Genomic DNA, 17,360 nt, shown 5'->3' with positions numbered 1-17,360 from the left:
CACTTCGAATCGTTTTGATTTTACAACCAAGTTGATTCTCAACTTCGTTCTTATAATTTTTGAACGCTTCAATTGCTTCATCTTTACTTCTTAAAAGATAAATGTAGCAATACCTTGTGCAATCATCTATGAAAGTGATAAAGTATTTTTACCACTTCTAGTGTGTACCATTCTTAAATCACATACATCCGTGTGAATTAATTCAAGGGGTTTTGTGCTTCGTTCAACTGAGTGAAACGGTAACTTACTCATTTTCGCTTCAAGACATATTTCACATTTGTCTTGGGTATCCACTTCATTAGCCTTTAGTAAATCTAAATTTACTAATCTTTTAATGGCTTTTGAATTTACATGTCTCAATCTACAATGCCACAAATTTTGAACACTCAGTCAAGTAAGAAGAAGTAGATACTTTATTATTATTAGCCAATGGCTTTGGGACAAGGCGTGTAGCCACACTAAGCTGGAAAAGTCCATCAGTTACATAACATTTTCCGTGTGACTTTCCAAACTTGTAAAATGCAAACCTATCAGACTCAAATACAAGTTTAAACCCCTTATTAACTAGTATTGATCCTGACACTAGGTTCTTGCGGATGTCCGGGACGTGCAGCAAATCCTTCAAGGTGATTGAGACCCCGGACGTCATCATGAGAATCACGTTGCCAATGCCGAGGACTTCAGATGATGTTTGATTCCCCATGTTGATCTTCCTCCCTTCAACAGCAGTGTATGAGACAAACTTGCTTTTGTCGGAGCAGACATGAGCAGTAGCGCCGGTGTCAATGTACCAGCCACCCTTGTTATCAATAAGGTTCACTTCTTCGGTGACCACAACAACGAGGTCATTCTCATCCTAGTCCTTGAATTCCTTCGCAACGACGTGGGCAGCCGGCTTCTTCTTCTTGCTGCGGTAGTCTTTGGCAAAGTGGTCAGGTTTGCCACATTTGTAGCAATCGCCTTAAAACTTCTTTGCAGGCTGCTTTCCCTTCCCTTTGTCCTTTTGACTCGGGCGAGGGCGTTTGTTGGGGGGACCGCCCTGCTCCAACAGGTTGGCTTTTGCTTCAAGTGGGCTAAAACCCTTAGCCTTTTGATCGCTTTTGCGCACATCCGCTTCAGTGCGCAGTTTCACGATCAAGTCCTTCCAACTAGGAGGAAGCTTCTCAATGATCGTGCACATTGTGAATTTGTCGGGAATGTCATCCCTTCAACCACAAGTACGTGGATGAGCATTTGGAACTCTTGAACTTGTTCCATGACAGGTCGGGAGTTGACCATTTTGTAGTAAAAAAATTTGGCTACTACAACATTTTCAATACCTGCTGCATTGTCGATACTATAATTCTTTTCTAGGCTTTCCCACATATCTTTTGATGTGTTTACAACAGAGTATACATTGTACAAACTATCATCTAAAGCACTTAGAATGAAATTTTTACAAAGATAATCTCCTTTTCGCCAAGCTTGATTGTCCGCCATGACTTCGATCCTTGTCTCTTGATCACTTGGCGCAGGCAGCTCGTCTTCCATGAGGAAATTTGCGATGCCCAATGTCGTTAAATAAAACAACATCTTTTGGTGTCACCTTTTGAAGTCAGATCCTCCAATTTTTTGTGGCTTCTCGGCAGGAGGCATCATTCTTGGTGCCAAAAGTGCCGCAGTTGGTCCATGAAAGGAACCAATCCCGTTGCCCCCGAAGGAACCAACAACTTGGTTGGGCATAGAGCCCCCACCATTCATGTTGGGCATAGAGCCCATGGTCGCACCGGCCCCGAAGGAACTAACACCCGTGTTAGACCCAAAGGTCCCAACACTCGATCTAATAAAGGATCCGGTGGATCCAACAGTGGGCCCAAAGGGGTTAACAAACTCCCAAGGGATTGTTGATGAAGATGGATAGAACCCGGGGGTTGGCATCATCGATGGAATCGATGACGTGTTGACCGGTGCATTGGTCGACATGGTGGATGGAGTTGCGGCAGCGGTTGTGGCAGCGGCAGTGTTTGATCCAGTCGACATCTCCAGCAAAGGTGTTAAGTTTCGAAAGTTTTTATTTTCAGTTAAGTCCAAATTCCTTCAAAGGAAAGTTATATCTCGTCTTGCGATTGTTGGTTTTCTGGATTACAAGAGATAAACACTAGCCGGGCGTAATACAACTCAAAAGAAGTAATAAATAAAGTAAACTGAAATGAAATTACAATGAAGAAATCGAAACAATGAACCGTAAAATAGTGGAAAAAGCCGAGTCGAGGAGGCCTCTTTCCGCAAGACGAGATACGCCCCTGTAGATCGACGCTATATCATTTAATTTCACAAAATTAAATGTCTCGTTGGAAGTATTGTTGGTCAAAGTCCTTTGACCGAGCATACGATTCCAACAATTATTATATCATAATAATTGATTTTGTTATACTTTGATTATGGAAGGAGGCATTTTCAAATTTTTAAAAAGTTGCAATTTTATATTCCAATTTTAAAATAATAATATTGTCAAAAGTTATGATACAAATGAAAATCACACCCGCTACTTTTAAAAAAATATAGATGGTCGGTGCATTAGATTCATTTTGCTAAAAATTTTTGCAAAATTATAGTACTCCGTACCTGTTATTTTGGAAGAAGATAGATGGTCGGTGCATCTGATGCATTTTGTCACGAAATATGAAATCGAGATCGAAATTGTGAATTATGTGCGAGTTTTTTATACACTAGTTATTAATAAAATCACATAAATATAGTTAACTTTGTTTCCGATATTATTCAGTAATAAACCCTTCTTCGACATAGTTTACATAATTAAATACGAATATAGTAAAATATTCAATATCTGTAAAGTAAACAGGCACCATGTTACAGTTTTATCCATAACAATACGGCTATTATATCCTAGCAGCCAAGCCAGCCGTACGTAATCATTGAATTATTTTTATTATCGTCATTCATTTTCATCCCCACCAATACAATAGAATCACTCTCCCCCTACCCTCCTTCTCCCTCTCTATTCATTTCTCTCTCACCAATCTCTCAATCGGATTCACTATCTCTTCATTTCACACCGAAATAATACTACGCCTATTCGTTTATTGTCTCTATTCACTGTGTTCAATAATTAATTCCGACAAGTATGGATGAGGCCAAATCGAAGAGACCTAACGGTTTCAGCAGCGGCGCCTACGACACAGTATGGGAGTGCGTCATCCCCTACGTGCACGACCCCCGCGACCGCGACGCAGTGTCGCTGGTGTGCAAGCGATGGTACGACATCGACGCCATCACGCGCAGGCACGTCACCATGGCTCTCTGCTACACCGCCACGCCGCAGCGCCTCTCGCGCCGATTCCCGCATCTCGAGTCGCTCAAGCTCAAGGGCAAGCCGCGCGCGGCTATGTTCAACCTCATTCCCGAGGACTGGGGCGGATTCGTCACCCCCTGGGTTCGCGAAATCATCACCTCCTTCGGCAGGATGAAGGTGCTCCACTTCCGCCGGATGATTGTCAAGGATTCAGATCTCGACCTTCTAGCTACCTCTCACGGGAAGGTTCTGGATGTTTTGCGCCTCGATAAGTGCTCCGGTTTCTCTACCGACGGACTTCTGCGTATAGCCAGATTCTGCAGGTGCTAATTTCTTTTTTAATTTGATTTCACTTTTATGCTTTTTCTGTTATTGAAAGTGATTGCATATTTCAATAAGTATTTTTCGCTTGATCTATTTGAAGAGTTTTACGGAGTTATGTTTTCTGAAGTAAACAGTTGCATCGTTAATTTTTCAAATTTCTGTTGCTGGATCTGAGTGATTTGCACTCTTATTAGTAGGTGGCGTAAACATGTGGTTTGCCGATGCATATCTTTGACTTTTCGTTTTCAATCAGATTTGGTGACGATTTGGAGTTCTTATGTCCAAATCAAAATCATTTTTAATCTTGTTTTTGCAGCAAATAATAGTTCTAATTGTGAGCTTGCTGATTATGATGACACAGGTTGTGTCAACTCTATTTCGTTTCAACTTTTCATCGTTACCAGTGATAATGTCTGTGCACACCTTATGCTTAAATATGAGATATGACTAAGCGAATATTGCAGGAGATATTAACTTTTTTTAACTTATGTGATCAAATCAATTCAAATGATTTTGAGGATCGGTTATTAAGTTACTCCCTCCGTCCCTATAAAATAGACAAGTTTGTATATGGCACGGGTTTTAATGTGCAATATGTAAAGTAAGAGGGTGATGGAAAAAAAGTAAGAAAGTGAGGAGAAAAAAGGCAGTGGAAGTAGTGTTAGTGGATTGTGGGGTCCAGATTATTAATGGTGTGTAATTGGTTAAAAACTTTCCATATTTAGTACTATTATCTAATTTTGGGGGACGACCTAAAATAGTACTTGCTCCGTCCCAAAGAATATGCACTTTGGGGTCGGCACGAGATCTAATGTAAAATTGGTAAAGGAAGAGAGAGGTAGAGAGAAAAAGTAAATAAAGTATTGTTAGTGGAGAATTAGTCTCACCTCATTAGAGAGAAAAGACTTTCCAAAATTAGAAAGTGCATATTCTTATGGGACGAACTGAATAAGAAAGAGTGCATATTCTTAAGGGACGGAGGGAATAAAACTAGTCTGTTTTTTTGTTTTTTGGGGAATGAGGGGGAGTATTAACTAATGCAAGCTTTCTCAACATATTGTATCTTAACATATGATAGAGTTATTTGTATACATGCTTGATGTATTGGTGCTTAGAATGTGCTAGATCAATGAAATAATAAAGTGGTTGCACCATTTTTCTGTGTGGTTTTGTAGAGTGGAGCTTAGGAAAAATTCAAGCTCTTGTCTGTCCTGACAATTGTTTGTTGATCTCACTCAGAAGTCTTGTTTAGTAGAACTGTATGGTCAAGGAAGAATTGTTTATGATGTGTTTGCATTTCTTATACTTAATTATGTTTCTTAGTGAGCCCCAACATTATTAAGAAAGGAAAGAGAACAAATATAGAAACATCTAATAACAAGTTAGATTCCTTAGCTAATATCACCAGATGATTTCCGATTACATTTTGGTCTGTGGATTGTAAGTGCTAACTGTGAGAAATATGAAACTCTATTTGTTCAATCTAAACCTTTTTTTCTTTGTTGTAGGAATTTGAGAAACTTGCTTTTGGAAGAGAGCTCAATAATTGAGAATGATGGAGAATGGCTGAATGAGCTTGCAATGAACAATACAGTTCTTGAAAGTTTGAATTTCTACATGACTGATCTCATGAAAGTTAGATCTAGAGACCTTGAACTGATAGCAAGAAGATGCCCGAAGTTGGCCTCAATGAAAATTAGTGATTGCGATGTCTCAGACCTTATAGGTTTTTTCCGAGCAGCAGCTTCATTGGAGGAATTCTGCGGGGGATCTTTTAGTGAGCCCCCTGGACAGGTTGGTGAAGGTGTTTTTAATGAGCAACTGGAGAGGTATGCCAATGTTGTATTCCCTCGTCGGTTGTGCCGCTTGGGTCTTACTTACCTGGGGAAAGCAGAATTGCCAATTGTATATCCTGTTGCTTCCAGACTTAAAAAATTGGATCTCCTTTATGCTCTGCTGGATACTGAAGGCCATTATCAGTTACTGCAGAGATGCCCTAACCTGGAAATTCTTGAGGTAGATTTAGAAGTCTTGTCTTTGTCATTTGAGATATGCCTTATTACTAATAAAATTTCTTGGAGTGTGAATTTTTTGTTAAACTACAGTGCCTTTCAGTATTATTAGTATTAAATAAATCTAGTCTTAGATATCTGTGAAAAATAGGTTGAGCCCTTATGCATCTCTGTTCTGGTAAGTAGGTTCTTTACGCTTTTAAAAGAAATAATTGAGATGACGCTCGGGTTGAGCTCTGCTGCCTCACGAGTATAGGATTAATCGTTGTCTGAATAGTATTTGACCAACAATGTGAGAAACATATGAATTAATGGGAAAAATAAATTGATTCCAACAAGAATGCAGATTGCAATGCAGTTGGACCAAGTTTATGATTTTCAGCATGAAAAGAGTTTGTGTCTTGTATGAGTAGAGAAAGAAATTATGTATGGTAAAAAAATCCATGGCTTCTTTGTCTTGCATTGTAAGGTAACATTTTCAGCTCTACTATGGACAGCTTTTGATGCTGGTTCATGGTTCTTCTGTTATTTGGGGATGAAGTTGGGTTGATTTTGAATTTTCATGGAAGACAACTTACAGCATCTCTATGTGAATTTCTTCATTTTGTTATTTTTTGCTGAAAACTTTGAATTTGAAGTACGGTTCAGAGTTGCAATATCGTATTCCCTAATGCTTATGGAACTTAACTTTGATGACAATATGGAACAGACAAGAAACGTCATCGGAGATAGAGGACTGGAAATTCTGGGTGAGTTCTGCAAGAAAATGAAAAGACTGAGGATAGAGCGTGGAGCTGATGAACAAGACATGGAAGATGTCGAAGGTGTGGTCTCCCAGAGAGGACTCATGGCTCTGGCACAAGGATGTCTCGAGTTGGAGTACTTGGCTGTGTATGTGTCGGATATAACGAATGCATCACTGGAGTGCATGGGAACATACTCGAAAAACCTATGTGACTTTCGGTTGGTTTTATTGGACAGAGAGGAACGAATTACAGATCTTCCTCTCGACAATGGAGTTCGGTCACTATTAATGGGGTGCCACAAACTGAGGAGGTTTGCATTGTATTTACGGCCTGGTGGGCTGAGCGACGTGGGTCTGAGCTACATAGGGCAGTACAGCCGCAACGTGAGATGGATGCTTCTGGGGTACGTAGGACAGTCGGATGAAGGTCTGTTGGAGTTCTCAAAGGGGTGCCCGAGCCTGCAGAAGCTGGAGATGAGAGGCTGTTGCTTCAGCGAGCGTGCACTGGCCATGGCAGCCCTGCAGCTGGCGTCTCTAAGGTACTTGTGGGTGCAGGGCTATCGAGCGTCTGCAAATGGCCGAGACCTGGTGGCAATGGTGAGGCCGAACTGGAACATAGAGCTGATACCATCGAGACAGGTCGTAGTGCAGGAGACGGAAGGAGGACCGGTAGTGGCAGATCATCCGGCGCACATACTCGCATATTGGTCCCTCGCCGGGCCGCGAACAGATTTCCCCTCAACTGTGAGGCCCCTACCACCTTGAATCATACTACTTGCTTGCATATACACTTTTGTTTTTTTGTTCATAAATCACGCCCACGCCCACGCCCACGCCCACGCCCACTGTTGTGTGAACTTAATTTAACTAATAAATTTTGCCTTGTAGAAGCAACTTCAATAATCTGATTTTCTGTAGCGCAAAAACAGGATGTTGTAGTAGCTTGTAAATATACTTAATTGTTTGATTTCTTCTACATTTTGATTATCTTTTTTGTGCGTATGCATCTTTGATCTATCTGTATTCGGTGTAGTATTCCTTATGTAAACAGTAATGAAATTATCACTCCCAAACCTATCGTGTAAACAATATTCTCTTCTTCAACATACACAAGTATAATACAGTATTTACTACTCCTATTTGTTTTTCTTGTTTTCTCCTCCTCCTCTTTAAGGGCTTTTCTTCTGTGTCCCCTTGTTTTTGGAATTGCTTTCATTATTTTGCTTGTATATTTTGGGATCTGTCCGGACAAAAGAAAATGTGGGAGTCTTCAACAAAGGTGATTGGAATTAGTTATTGTAATGTGCTTAATTTCGGTAAAAAGTTTTAAACTTGTAAATGCATAAGATTAGAGGTGACTAACTAAAATCAATGACATGGTGAAATTCATCTTAGTAAATACTCCACTAATTATATCACTATAATACATCATTTTTTCGTTCAATAGTTCTAACCACATACTCTATCATTGAGATATAATTTCTGAAAATAAAATAAAATTACAATCATTGACATATTGAAAATCTTCTCTGTAAATAACATTTATCACTATTAATTGCAAAATTTCTGTTGAACTTTTCCCAACCAATGGTACCCTAATAATTTTCTCTCATAATTCACTAAATTCATATTCCCTCCGTCCCAAAATAAATTGACTAATTTTATCATTTTGGACTGTCCCCAAAATTAGATAAAGTCTAAATATGAAAAGCATTCAACAAATGATAATTCTACGTGTTATTTATAATGTAGACCCCACAATCCACTAACACTCATTTCACTACCTTTTCCCTCTCTTTCTTTCTTACTTTTTCTCATTTTTCTCTTACTTTACCAATTGTACATTAAAATTCGTGTAATTTACATGTTTTTCAATTTTTTAGGGGACAGAGGGAGTATAAATTATGCATCCTTCATTTCCAGTATTATTAATTACGTACAAGAGAGGTACACATTTGTGAGAATTGCAAGCCATTAGTTTAAATAAGTCTGCAAAATTCTTGATTTAGGTGTGTATGACAAATCGTGTCCTCAGGTATATTACTCCATCCGTCCCTGAAAATTTGTCACATTTCGTTTTCTGCACTTATTTTTAAAAATAATACTATAAATAGTTAAAGTTGAGAGATGGTAAAATAAGAGAGAGAATAATGTAAAGAAGACTCGCATTTATGTTATTCTCTCTGTTACTTTATCATCTCTCTACTTTAGCTATTTATTAGTATCATTTTTCTAAAACGAGTGCAGAAAATAAAATGTGATAAATTTTCAGGGACGGAGAGCATTTTGAGATGCGTACCTAAACACGCACTTGTAACGCGCAACACCCATTTGCAGAATTTAAAAAGTAACCCATTTAGGAACAACACGATTTTTCAAACAGACTACTTCAAGAATTTTGCATAATAAACTGCACTAATAATTAAAAAAAACAAAACATGAAACTAAAATATTTAAGCCTTTGAAAGCTAGCAAAGGTAAGAATGCGATTATGCAAAAAAAGTACTCCTTTCTTCACGATCAAAGGGACATTTTTTATTAATTAATTATCACACTGCCCATCTTCACGATCAAAATAAAGGGACACAAATCAACACACCTTTCTTTTGTTTTCAATAGTAGGCAAATAAATGTCTAAATAGTTTCTAATTAACTTCTTAACTGTTACTTAAATATAGTGGCTGATGATTCTCCCTTTTCAAAAAGAAATGTACATGATTGAGATTTGACTCCATCTTTCTTATGCACCAAAGCATACAAAAGCCCACCACCAAAACAAATATAAATAAAATACCTAAATAATTACCTATTTTCTTTGCTTTATGTGGCTTCTTTCCACTCGAAAATGTGCCAAGTTTCTACAAATTCACGAAAATGCTTCTTTTTCTTATCATTATGTTTTCAATATTGCCATTGCCATTGCCAGTCAAATCAATATTTGTGGAGCAATACATTATACATCTTGTCCTATATAAGGAGTGTTTTCTTTTTTACCACCCTAATTTACACCTACATCAAATATGATCGTGTAGTCACAATCTCTAAGAATATTTATTAATTTATTGTATACATAAATGATGTATATAACAAATTATTTAACATAAACATTTTATTTACTTATAGGAAGATTACTTTTAATTTACGGTTAGAGGTCCATGTATCCTCCAATAAATTTTAAACGTACAGTAGCATTTTCATAAATTTATATTTGTTTAAGTAAATATGAATAGTATCTTATTTTTGAACTAAGACCAAATACAAATTTTAGGTTTAAAATATGAAACAATGACTTAAGTTAGGTTAATTACATAAATTAATACTCCAAAAATAAGTTATGGTAATGTTTTATTCTTGTGAAATTTGACGCAATTCATGCGATTTATAATAATGTAAATCTTCTATGAAAAGCAAATGCTCAAACCACAAAACGTCGAACTACAAAAAGGCAGCCAAAAGGCGAGACCACCAACAAAAACGAAACCTCATACCTCCCAGAAAAGAGATCCAAAATAAGAAAAAAAAACAACCGAACTAAGCAGCCCCAACAAAGCAACAAACCAACCATCTCCTCACCAAGCCAAAATCCACAACAGTGCCACAAGAGAAGGTAAAATCTACAAGAGCCCAGAGTTCAACTAAAAGTCTGCACAACCTACCTTTTCATGAAGCTCTTGTTCCTGCCCAGCCTTTGATATCCTTCAACTCATCCACTAACAATCTTGGTGCAAAGGGAAATTCCGGGCACCATCCTTTCGCCCAAGTTCCAAGGCGCCAAAAGAGTCGCTTCTTCTCGAACTCCCACTTAGGTTTGAAATCTAGGAATGCCATTTTGTTTCTAATATCCCAAATTGTCCACACAATGACATAAAACATGGCTGTCCACAAACTCTTATCAAATCTTTTGAACGGAGTACCCAACCAAGAAAGTATACATGTCTTTGGATCTTTGGGAAGAAAAAAGATATCTCCCAACATTTGCAGCAGTGATACCAAAGATTGCTCGAAGGTTTGCAGCAAAAAAACAAGTGTTGAATAGTTTCAGTCTCTTCTTTGCACAAAGTACATCGATCATCTCAATTCTAGCTACTCCCAGTCTGAAAAGCCTCTCTTTAGTGTTGATTTTTCCTTGAAGAAGATACCAAACTTGAAGTTGTGCTCTTGGTGGAGCAATATTCCTCCATGCGAGCCTCCCTTGTACTTGTGGTGAGCTCTCGTCCTCCATGATCTTGTAACCTGCAAACCAAAGTCATATTCTACTAACTTTTTCAACCTACTATATATTATTCTTAAAATTTGTATCGGGTTAAAGTGAAACACATATTGAAGGATAGAGATTATATAAGAAGGTTTTTAGTATCTAGTTCAAACAAAACTTTCCAATTGATGGCAGGTTTTCAATAATAATAATAATAATAATAATAATAATATTAATAATAATATTAATAATAATAATAATAATAATAACCATGATTGTTATGAAAATATGATATAGAACAATCTAAGAAGGAATATTAAATTACAGATGAAGAGTATCACTTGTAAAAGTAGTGGCTGAGATCAAACAGTGTGTCAATATACAAAAATGATTATCAAGTAATTTTCCTTTCCTAAATCATATCCAAACAAACAAATATAATACTAGTATGAAAGTAGTAATAGTAATATAAAAATGGTTAAAAAGTAGCATGACAATATTACAAAATCTCCTTTATTAACATGGTGTATATGTCTGTGTGTGTTTGCTGACACAAAAAGTTTGGTCTTAATGGGTAATCCCAAAAACTTGACAGCAGCCACACTAAACTCCAAACAAACAAGACCCATCACCACTATAATATAAACCATAACCTATGTTACCATAACAAAACCAACCATTTTCATTTCCTTTTAATCTCACATTAATACAATCCCATTTTAAAGCATCTCACCACACACACATGTTTTCATGTCTCCTTTCCTCTTTCTAATTCTACTCTCTTTTGGATTCATTCACTCACACCCATATTTTGATTTGATTTGATTTGATTAAATTAAATTAAATCCATATTTCAAAGATTCCAAAATAAAGTTAGATTCCCAGTAAAATGATTCTAGTTTGTTTGCTTTAAATTTTAAAGATATATCAGTCTAATATTTGTGAAGGAAGTTACTAAAAGTGGAGGTGATGGAGACCTTGTGTCCTAGTTCAGCTGGGTGGAATTCGAGCTGGGGGCAGAGCGGCGGCGGCGCGTGGACTAAAGAGGAGAACAAGCGGTTCGAGAGCGCTCTCGCGATATTCGACGACAAGACGCCCAACAGGTGGTTTAAGGTTGCAGAGATGATTCCTGGGAAATCTGTTTATGATGTAATAAATCAGTACAGAGAGTTGGTTGCAGATGTTAGTGATATTGAGGCTGGTTTGGTCCCAATCCCAGGCTACTTGGCTTCTTCTTTTACATTGGAATTAGCCGATGATCATCTCTTTAGGAAGAAGCCTAGGAACACCACTACTACTTGTGATCAAGAACGAAAAAAGGGGGTCCCATGGACTGAACAAGAACACAGGTACTAAAATGTTCATTTTTATCTGATTTTTTGGCTAGACTTAATGCTGACACCCAGAAAAAAAACTCTGACATACTCTTGCACGAGGCATAATTAATTTAGTTATGATTTAGCCTCCCAAGAAAGTCTAGCCAGAATCTTGATTGACGGAAAAATCAGATCAAATCAACAGTTCAGTAATCAGCATACACACATCATTGAGTAACTTTACATAATTCGATGAAAATTCAATAATTTAAATGTGTGATTGAGAAAATTGTAGGAGGTTTCTACTAGGGCTGGAGAAGCATGGGAAAGGGGATTGGAGAAACATATCGAGAAACTTCGTGGTGTCGAAAACGCCAACGCAAGTAGCGAGCCACGCGCAGAAGTACTACCTGCGGCAGCTCTCGGGCGGGAAGGACAAGAGGCGGCCGAGCATCCACGACATCACAACGGTGCACCTAATCGGCGAGAAGCAGGCGCTGGAGAAATCTGGTCATGATCTTATTTCCAACACCACCGATGGCATAGTCATGGATTGGAACAACAAAAATGAGGATTCTTTCACTACTCATTGCATCTTCAACATTGACGCTTCTTCCCCTGCCTTCTATATCAAATCGCCCAGATTTTATGCTTGAAAAAATTTGAAAATGAGATGTAACGTTATATGCCTCTCCGAAAATGACCATCTCCATTATTCCATGTTGATGTTTCAGTCTCATTTTAATTATCATATTATTCCCTTGCTTCTTTACTCAATAAATTTACCATGCCACTAGTTTTTTTTTCTTTGTTTTCCCCTCACACAATAACCAAATCAATTTAATTAAATTTAACTAATGAATTTTGATAGTATCTTGATGTTGTGGATTATATTAATGCAAGTTGGCATTTTGGGCATAAGTGATTGAGTATCTAAAATATATGTGGCCTTTCCGCCAAAGATGTAAGGTTGGCCTTTCGATCTAAATAGTAATAATAAAAATTAAAGCATTCAATTTGGCCAATATTGCTTTAAGATTGATCACATCACAGATTGTCTAGTCTGAGTGTGAATTCCACTAAATTGGAGCATCTTTTGCTTTATTAATCGTCCTAAAAATTATGGATCCACATAATATCAATATTGTGGTTGTACATTTTAAATTTTTAAATTTTTTCACATATATAGCTTTTTGTTGATGGGAAAGCTTGTATTTTTTGTAGGGATATTGCAATCTCTTTTCACATTTATTGGTCAATGGTGGCATATTCCACATGGTGTGCAGCTGCTTTCTAAAGTCTCAATAGATATCATTGTTCTCTAGATTCTTATTTTACTCTCTTTTCCAAAGCTAAATACTATATATAGCAGGATTTGATATGATATAATGCTCTTGAATAATACTAGTAATTATTATTCTCATAATGTCCACACGGAGGGGCGTCTATATATCTGCTTTACCAGCTACTAAATATTAAATATTTATTACAGTAACTAGTATTGTATGCTTGAACATGTAGAAATCATGATATTATAAATTAATCAAGTAAATATATACATCAAAATTATAAAATTAAACTCATGATAGATCGAGATTTCTGTATCTTAAATTTTCAAAGGTTTACAATATGTCGCAGTCTTCATGAATATTAAAAAAAAATACATGCAATGATATAGAAAAATATTTTATGAGGATTTTAACTTAATCATAATTGTATATGTTCGAACGAAGAATTTGCATGAGAAAAATATAATTTTTATATATCTATAACGACCTATGGTATAATTCTCCTCACTACATTAGTATAATGCCCTCGGTTAATATATATAATGACACAAGTTCAATGTATATAAGAGTATCCACTATAAGGCGGACACCCCAATAGCCCCGCCCTAAAATTATTGTCCACAACCCTAAAACTTTGTTTCCGCCACTATGGTGGATACTTCCAATAGCCCCCAAATTTTATAATCAATTTTCATTTTAAAATGTTTTTAGTTTCAATCAGGTGTAATTAAAATCATCGCAACGTAAATAATTAGAAAACGAGGTAATTGAGACCGAATATTCGTTGTATTGAAAATTGTAAAATTATACAACGAATATTTAAAATAAAATACAAATAAAAACTCCGCCACCGTCTGCTCGGTGTCGGAATCGGCTTCCTCGTCTTCTTCTTCTTCTTCTTCTCCTCCTCCTCCTCTCTCACTGCTGCCGGCCGCGGTTGCCCCAGGAGCATCATCAGCCAACCCTAGACAACGCTCAATCGGTGGCTAGGTATTTGCTGCAGACGTCCTGCAGTTGTTGCATCAACTGCACATCGAGGTTCTCCCTCAAGACCTCGTGGGGACCAGGAACCATGGGCTGTGCGAATGGGGAGGGCTGCGGGATGCGCGATCCAGACGCGGCCGATGATGGGCGGGAGGCACTTCTAGCCCCTCTGGCGCTGCGGATAGACGCCTGTTGTCCCGGGGGCCGTCTTCGCCTAGTGTGTGTAGCGGCGGGCTCTTCGACTTGCTCGTCGTTCTGCTCGAATGAGTGCGAGCCGCTTCCGCTACTGTAGTCCCCGGCAAGGTTGTGTCTTGTGCGCTTCGGCCCAGGAGCTCCAGTGACCTCTTGCGCGCAGATGTCCTTAAATTTCGAACAATCCGCGAGGACTAGATACTCATCCCACATTGTAAACTTCGGCCAGCCCTCCGTGTTGTATTGGCCCATCGACAGGGCCTTCACGTCTGCTTCGCTTCGGCCACCCTCAGCGTGGAGAAGGTTGTTCTGGTATATGCTTGCGAACCGCTTGGTACCCAGCAGAATCCTAGACCACTTTTTGCGGATCTGTTCTGGGTCGCGCTCTCGAGTGCCGGCAGGTTTGAACTCGTTGTATGCCATCAGGACGCGCCTCCAAAAGCTCCCCTCGGTCTGATCGGTGCCCAATATGGGGTCCGATGTGATGGCATCACACGCTCTCGCCACGGCAATGGACTCTGCTTTGGTGTAGAGCTTGCCCCGTTTGGAGCCCTCGCCACCACCACTGCCGACGCCGCTGCCCTCGCCACCGCCAGTGCCACTGCCGACGCCTTTGCCCGAGCCGCCACCGGCGCTGCCCGAGCCACCGCCACTGCCCCCGGCACTGCTTCGGGTCGGAACGGGCGTTTCCACCCGTACTGCAGGCGTATCCGGGATGCCGGAACTGAGCAGACCCATCATGGTCTCCAGAGCGTCTTGATCTGCTTCGGTGTAAGAAGATTGGCTGGATAGGAAAGAGGACTCCGGATGCGGCTGGTTAAGCTCGTCGAGGTTGGGTCTGTAATCTCAGAACGCTGAGCGACTTAGATTCCGCGGAAAAGGTTGGGGCATTGGAGAAGACCTCCATGACTGAGATGGAGGAAGGTTTGGACACGATGCCCACGGCGGGGGAGATTGACTCCAAATCCACGACTGGGACGGAGACCCTCCATATCCCGAGGGCTGAGAAGGATAGGCGCCATATCCAGACGGCTGAGAAGGATAGCCTCCATATCCTGACGGCTGTGAAGGATAGCCGCCCGACGGCTGTGAAGAATTGCCGCCATAGCCCGATTCCTGCGAGTCGGGTGATTCGTCGTCTCCACCGTGCATTTTTAGAGAGTGAAAGTGTAGATAGTGAATGAAGGGAGAGTGTGCTAAAATGGTGAAAAAATGGGTGGTGGAGGAGTGGTATTTATAGAGTTAATTTTTTAAAAAAAATTAAAAATTCGAGGGGCGCCGGTGCGCCTATCACCGGCGCACCTATAGGCGCGGCGAAAGGCCGACCGGCGCGTCCTTGCCCCGGTTTCGCCGAATGGCCGTCCGCCCCCAGTTTCTCATCTGCCCCGGGGCGGACGTCGCCTACACTATAATCCGCCCCGGGATCGCCCCCGCCGGGCCTATAGGCGCGGCGGTCCCATAGTGGATACCCTAATGCCCAAAAAATTGTAATAGGTAAAATGTGTTTTCTTTCAAATTGTATATGTATATTAAATGCAATTTTCAGTCGGGTTATTTTAACCCCAAATGCTATATATTCACGACAGGACTGTCAAAATGGATATCGAGTATCCAATACCCGATATCCGAACCCGAAATATCGAGTATTGGATACCTGATAGCCAAATCCTAAATATCAGGTAATTGGATACCCAATAACCCGATAACTCAATACCCGATCGGGTATATCCAAATTATCTGAATTATCCGATTTTTTAAGAATTTAATAAATTATGTATTTATTCTATTATTTAAAAAAAATTAAATAATTAAATATACTCCCAAAACTCTTCACTCTCAAGTCACATTTAGGGTTAATGTATGAATTGTGATGTTTATTATGGATGAATGATGAATGTTACTTCCTCCGTCCCATAAAAATATGTGCACTTTCCATTTTCATCCGTTTCACAAAAATATGTGCATTCCATTTTTGGAAAGTTATATTAATTTAATATTGTAGGTCCCACTATCCACTAACTCTACTTTAACTATCATTTTCCTCCTCTCTCTTACTTTACCATACCATTCTCCACATCTCTCTTACTTTACCAATTTTTTCTTAATTCTCATGTCATCTCATCTGCCCATATTTTTATGGGACGGATGGAGTATAACTTATGAATTTTTGTTTTCAAAATTTTTTTAGTAGTTTTTTCCTCTTAAATTCGAACTAGTTTAAGTTTGTATCGAATCCGAACTAAAAGTATATATTTCTTAGAGTTCGTCGTTAATTTTCTTTAAAAATAATAAAATAGAAATTTGAAATCGGTACTGGATACCCGATTCGGGTATCCGAGTACCCGAAATTATTTTCGGATCGAATATCGGGTATTAGATTTTGGGAAATTCGGGATCGGATACCCAATTTGACCAGCCTAATTCACGTGTATATAATGAACATTGATAACCTAGATCTACATCATCTATTTTTAATCTAATGAGTCACACTTAGACCTTAGTTTTGATATAAAATTTGAATTCACTTTAATCATACGGACCTACAAAATACAGTTCATTTTCTCTTCGTTCCATAGTAATAGAGTCATTTTGTCATTTTGGTACATTACATAGTAATAAAGTCATTTCCCTTTTAAGTAAAAGACAACACATTTCTCCACACCTACTTTACTCTCTCTTACTTTGTTCTCTCTTCATTTCTCTACCTTTTTCATTTTCCACTTTATTCTCCCTTTAGAGCACCCACAATGGGGCGCCCGATGGCACGCATCGTGCGTGCCATCGTCCTCGGGCGCGCCCGATGGCTCTATTGTGGGTGCCCGGACGATGGAACGCCCTACGCCCACGCCCTAAGCTTCGGGCGCGGAAGAAGCGCGGACGATAGGCTATCGTCCGCGCCATCGGGCACCATTGTGGGCTCCGCGGACGATGGCACGCGTTTTTTATTTTTTTTTTCGAATCTTGTCTATTTAAACCTCGTTTCTCATTCACTTGTTCATATGAACATCTCG

General features: G+C 39.1%; 2 protein-coding genes across 2 annotated transcripts; both read left to right on the top strand.

The window, feature by feature from the left end:
- The first annotated feature begins 2,940 nt into the window (after positions 1 to 2,940).
- LOC121789848 (coronatine-insensitive protein 1-like) lies at positions 2,941 to 7,360 on the top strand. The gene is made up of 3 exons (XM_042188191.1): positions 2,941 to 3,615; positions 5,125 to 5,632; positions 6,338 to 7,360. Exons 1-3 carry the CDS (start codon positions 3,125 to 3,127, stop codon positions 7,136 to 7,138), a joined length of 1,800 nt encoding a protein of 599 aa, XP_042044125.1. The 5' UTR covers positions 2,941 to 3,124; the 3' UTR covers positions 7,139 to 7,360.
- Positions 7,361 to 11,220: 3,860 nt separating this feature from the next.
- LOC121761844 (transcription factor DIVARICATA-like) lies at positions 11,221 to 12,665 on the top strand. Its single transcript, XM_042157534.1, has 2 exons — positions 11,221 to 11,917; positions 12,180 to 12,665. The coding sequence occupies exons 1-2, from the start codon at positions 11,538 to 11,540 to the stop codon at positions 12,538 to 12,540; spliced, it is 741 nt and encodes a 246-aa protein (XP_042013468.1). The 5' UTR covers positions 11,221 to 11,537; the 3' UTR covers positions 12,541 to 12,665.
- Positions 12,666 to 17,360: the final 4,695 nt, after the last annotated feature.

The sequence above is a fragment of the Salvia splendens genome, chromosome 2 (assembly GCF_004379255.2).
Source record: "Salvia splendens isolate huo1 chromosome 2, SspV2, whole genome shotgun sequence".
NCBI classification, from domain to species: domain Eukaryota; kingdom Viridiplantae; phylum Streptophyta; class Magnoliopsida; order Lamiales; family Lamiaceae; genus Salvia; species Salvia splendens.
The sequence above is the reverse complement of the archived record's forward strand: the minus strand, read 5'-3'. Positions and strand labels throughout refer to the sequence as shown.

Coding starts and splice junctions, on each gene's coding strand:
- LOC121761844 (XM_042157534.1), top strand. CDS start 11,538: ATGGAGACCTTGTGTCCTAGTTCAGCTGGGTGGAATTCGAGCTGGGGG. Junction 11,918..12,179: donor TGGACTGAACAAGAACACAG/GTACTAAAATGT, acceptor AGAAAATTGTAG/GAGGTTTCTACTAGGGCTGG.
- LOC121789848 (XM_042188191.1), top strand. CDS start 3,125: ATGGATGAGGCCAAATCGAAGAGACCTAACGGTTTCAGCAGCGGCGCC. Junction 3,616..5,124: donor CGTATAGCCAGATTCTGCAG/GTGCTAATTTCT, acceptor TCTTTGTTGTAG/GAATTTGAGAAACTTGCTTT. Junction 5,633..6,337: donor CTAACCTGGAAATTCTTGAG/GTAGATTTAGAA, acceptor AATATGGAACAG/ACAAGAAACGTCATCGGAGA.